The sequence below is a fragment of the Physeter macrocephalus genome, chromosome 20 (assembly GCF_002837175.3).
Source record: "Physeter macrocephalus isolate SW-GA chromosome 20, ASM283717v5, whole genome shotgun sequence".
In the NCBI taxonomy this organism is placed as follows: Eukaryota; Metazoa; Chordata; class Mammalia; order Artiodactyla; family Physeteridae; genus Physeter; species Physeter macrocephalus.
The window spans coordinates 4,505,863-4,509,785 of NC_041233.1; the positions used below are offsets into that span (position 1 = coordinate 4,505,863).

General features: G+C 42.6%; 1 protein-coding gene and 1 long non-coding RNA gene across 9 annotated transcripts in view; one reads left to right on the plus strand and one right to left on the minus strand.

The window, feature by feature from the left end:
- MAP3K21 (mitogen-activated protein kinase kinase kinase 21) overlaps positions 1 to 3,923 on the plus strand; it is a 51,086-nt gene that overhangs the window by 38,225 nt on the left and 8,938 nt on the right. The window contains exon 6 of the mRNA XM_024115735.2: positions 2,033 to 2,155. Coding sequence (XP_023971503.1) covers positions 2,033 to 2,155 — 123 coding nt within the window. The remainder of the gene's footprint in view (positions 1 to 2,032; positions 2,156 to 3,923) is intronic.
- The window catches only part of LOC114484492 (uncharacterized), an 80,383-nt gene that overhangs the window by 28,309 nt on the left and 48,151 nt on the right, over positions 1 to 3,923 (minus strand). The gene's annotated exons all lie outside the window — the stretch shown is intronic.

Here is a 3,923-nt window from a genome sequence, read left to right on the forward strand (position 1 = left end):
CCTGCATCGGCAGGCGGACTCTCAACCACTGCGCCACCAGGGAAGCCCAGGATGTTATGAGTTTGACCGGTAACTTTAAGAATGATGAAAAGCCTTTGAGGGATTTTAAGCAGGGGAATGATAGTCAGCCATGCATTTTTAAAAAGACATCTGCCTCCTGTGAGGTAGACCAGAGGAGCCAAACAGAAGCTGAAAGATCGATCAAGGGATTGTAGCAGCCTCGGCGTGAAATGATGGTGGCAGCGGAAATGGAGAGAACAGAAAGCATCACTAATGTGTGTTGAGCATTTATTATGTCCTAAGCCCTGTACTTAAGTATTTTCTGTATTTATTTGTATTTAATTTTTCCTAACTGTCCTATGAAATAGGAATAATTATTTTTTCCATTTTTGTCAGTGAAGGTGCTGTGACTTAAAAGAGATTAAGTTACTTTCCCAAAATTCATATGGCTAGTTAAGTGATAATAAGCTGGGTTTCATTCACATCTGGAGTTTGCTGATTCCAGAACCTAGAATATAAATTTCTCAACTATAAGAATATATGACAGAGTTTTACAAGATATTTTGTGTTTGACTGGATATGGAGGGTCAGGGAGAACACAATATCAAGAAAAGTTTCAAATTTCTAGCATGAGTAATTGGGTAGATGTCTTGCCTACCAAATTCGAACTCCTCATTTCAAATACCAGGTGGTTCTTTAAAGTTCTTTAATTTTGAAAAAGGCAAATTATAGCTGTCTTGCATATGTGAAATGAACGTGTCAGTGATTTTATTCAACTTATTAATTAATGAGGGAACCAGTTAAAATTGGTTGACATGCGAATTTGAGGAGTGAAGTGTTTATGGTCGATTTAGTAAAGAAATGTTAGGATTAGATTGCTAGGCTAAGTACAAACCCATTATGGCAGTAAATCATAACTTTTGGGATTTTCTTTTACACCAGACAGCAGTTATTTGCATCATCACCAGACAAAATCTACAAGTTAATCTCTGCTCCTACTGAATTGTAAAAATAGCCCAGTCAATAGAAAATCAGTCAGAGGTTAAGCTCGGCACTGCACTGAAAGAACATCCAGTAATTTCTTTTACCTGCTTCTAAGTTTCTGATAATTTTTCTGGCAGTTTACAGAGTTTTCCCAGACACCCTCCTCTTTCCTCTGGTAATATGACTTTTCTTCCGTATATTCCCATAGTTCTTGGCATATCTCTGGCATGACAGCTACCCTATATTACAGTTAGGTAATAGTAACCATCATTTGTACGTACCTTGACCACAAAACGCTTTCAACTGCAGGCAAAGGGGAGTTTCTCTTGACCCTGGCTGGGTCTGAAAATTAAACCGACACAAGCCAGATCCACAGGGGAAAAAGCATACAAATGTACTTAATGTAAGTTTCTGTGACATGGGAGCCTGCATCAGGAAAGGAAGACCCAAAGAAACAGACCTGAATGTTGAGGAAGGTTGATGAAGAGTGGATGGTCATGTGGAAATGTGACAGGCTAAGCAGTAAACGCTGGGGTAGCGTGTCCGGAGCCCCGCATAACGTCCACTTTCCGTTCTATTCACCACGGCAACCCTGGGAGGTGTCTGCTGTTCTAGCCAACAACCGCAGGGACCAGCGCCGAGAGGCTTCTGACTAGTTTGGGGTCTGTAGTCTGTTAGTGACAGAACCAGGACTCATGTAAACCCAGGGTGTCTCCCATCTTGATTTTGTTTTCACCTGTGTCAGACTGAATGAAGGTAACTCTTTCTCTCCAGAAGACCGTGAGTTCTGCAATACGCAGTAATAGTTTATTTCCTTGTGAGCATGTGTCTCTCACCGTGCCTAATGTGTCATGACTCTGAGTCATTGTTTATGGACATGAGCCCTGAATGAAAGATAAGTAAGAAACTAGGAACAGACTCTGAGATACACCATATTCTTACTGTCTGGCAGTTCCTGCTCTTATTGCCATGTGCGAAAGCTGGGGCTACGGAAATAACCTAAAACCATGGACTCTCAGTTCTCATTTTTTTTTCCCATATCTGACAGATTTCCAGCACAAAATAACCGTGCAGGCCTCCCCCAACTTGGACAAACGGAGGAGCCTGAATAGCAGCAGCCTCAGTACACCGAGCAGCCCCACGGTGATCCCCCGACTCCGGGCAATACAGCGTGAGCTTTCTCCCCCACGGGGGGCTTCTGGGCGGCTTTCTGTCACTAACTGACTTGGATCCAACTTAAGCAGACATTCATAGCCGGTTCTAACCCTGTGATATTTAGGAGGTGTCAGAACTATTTGGAAAGCAAGATTTGCTCTTATCTTCCTTAGTCTCATTTTCTTGTTCTCACAATAAATGATTTTTAGATTCCACGCAATCGGTGATGTGACCAGGCCACAGAGTAGAAACTGAAATAGTATCGTGAGACATTTTGTTAAACGCCTGCCTGCAACATTTGCATGACCTAGTTATATCAGTAGCCTCTTTATGGATATTTTGAAAGCCGAAATCAGGAATTCAAGGTTACTTCCATTCGTTTCATTGTTTTGTAAGGAAAAAAGTATTTTGCTTTTTGAAATTTAGCTTGAATTTGGTCTGTGTTGACCAACCTAATGCAGACAGCCCTCCACTTAGGGTGGTTCGACTCAGGGTTTTTTGACTGTATGGTGGTGCAAAGTGATTCACAGTCAGTGGAAACCGTACTTCGAATTTTGAATTTCGATCTTTTCCTGGGCAGTGATACTGGGTACCATCCTCTCTCATGATGCTGGGCAGTGCGCCACAGCTCCCAGTCAGCCCGCCATCACAAGCGTGAACAACCCGTACACTCACAACCACTCTGTACCCACATAAGCGCTCTGTTTTTCACTTTCAGGACAGCATTCAGTAAGTCACATGAGACATTTGACTTTATGATAAAACAGGCTTTGCATTAGATGATTTTGCCCAACTGTAGACTAGTGTAAGTGTTCTGAGCACATTCAAGGTGGGCAGGGCTAAGCCATGATGTTTCGTAGGTGAGGTGTATCAAACACGTTTTCAGCTTATGATTTTTTTTAACTTATGATGGGTTATTGGATGTAACCCCATCATAAGTCGGGGAAGATCTGTCCTTCAAAATACCACTTAGTATTTTGGTTTTAGAGTGTTCATTCAGCCTAGTGGAAAAAATAAATATACTAATTCATTTGGCATCCTCGCACTGTGAGAGTTTCAATTAGACCCAAAGCGGATATTTTTACCCCCTGTGTAGGTATGTCATAATGTTTTCAGTTGTGTTTTTAGAACCTCTGGTGTGTGACGGGGTTGTTTTCTAAATGTGTAGTAATAACAGCCACTCTCCCAGTGATTCCCAAGCCAACTGTCAGTGCACAGAGAGGCTGGGGGGGTGGCATATACGTGTGTCAGCAACATGTGGGTGTTAGACGTGAGTGTAAACCTCCCGAGAGGGGATGAAATAAGGCAAGACGTGGGGAAACTTACATACGTTCAGATTTTTAAAGGTAATTGAAGCCAAACAGTTGTGATGACTAATGAAAAATTGGCTTAAATTACAATTTTAAAATATACCTTTGTTCCTTAGGTTCAAAACTTTGATTTGGTTAAAAAATTAAGTACTAAGTTTGTTTTCAGTTAACTGTTCAATTTGACCTTTTTTCCCCCAAATAAAATGAAATCCTAACTGTTGCATAATGTTAAATACATAGACAGATAAATAAATAATCAACTCTTTTTTTTTTTTTTTTTTTGTGGTATGCGGGCCTTCCTCTGCTGCGGCCTCTCCCGTTGCGGAGCACAGGCTCCGGACGCGCAGGCCCAGCGGCCATGGCTCACGGGCCCAGCCGCTCCGCGGCATGTGGGATCCTCCCAGACCGGGGCGCGAACCCGGTTCCCCTGCATCGGCAGGCGGGCGCGCAACCACTGCGCCACCAGGGAAGCCC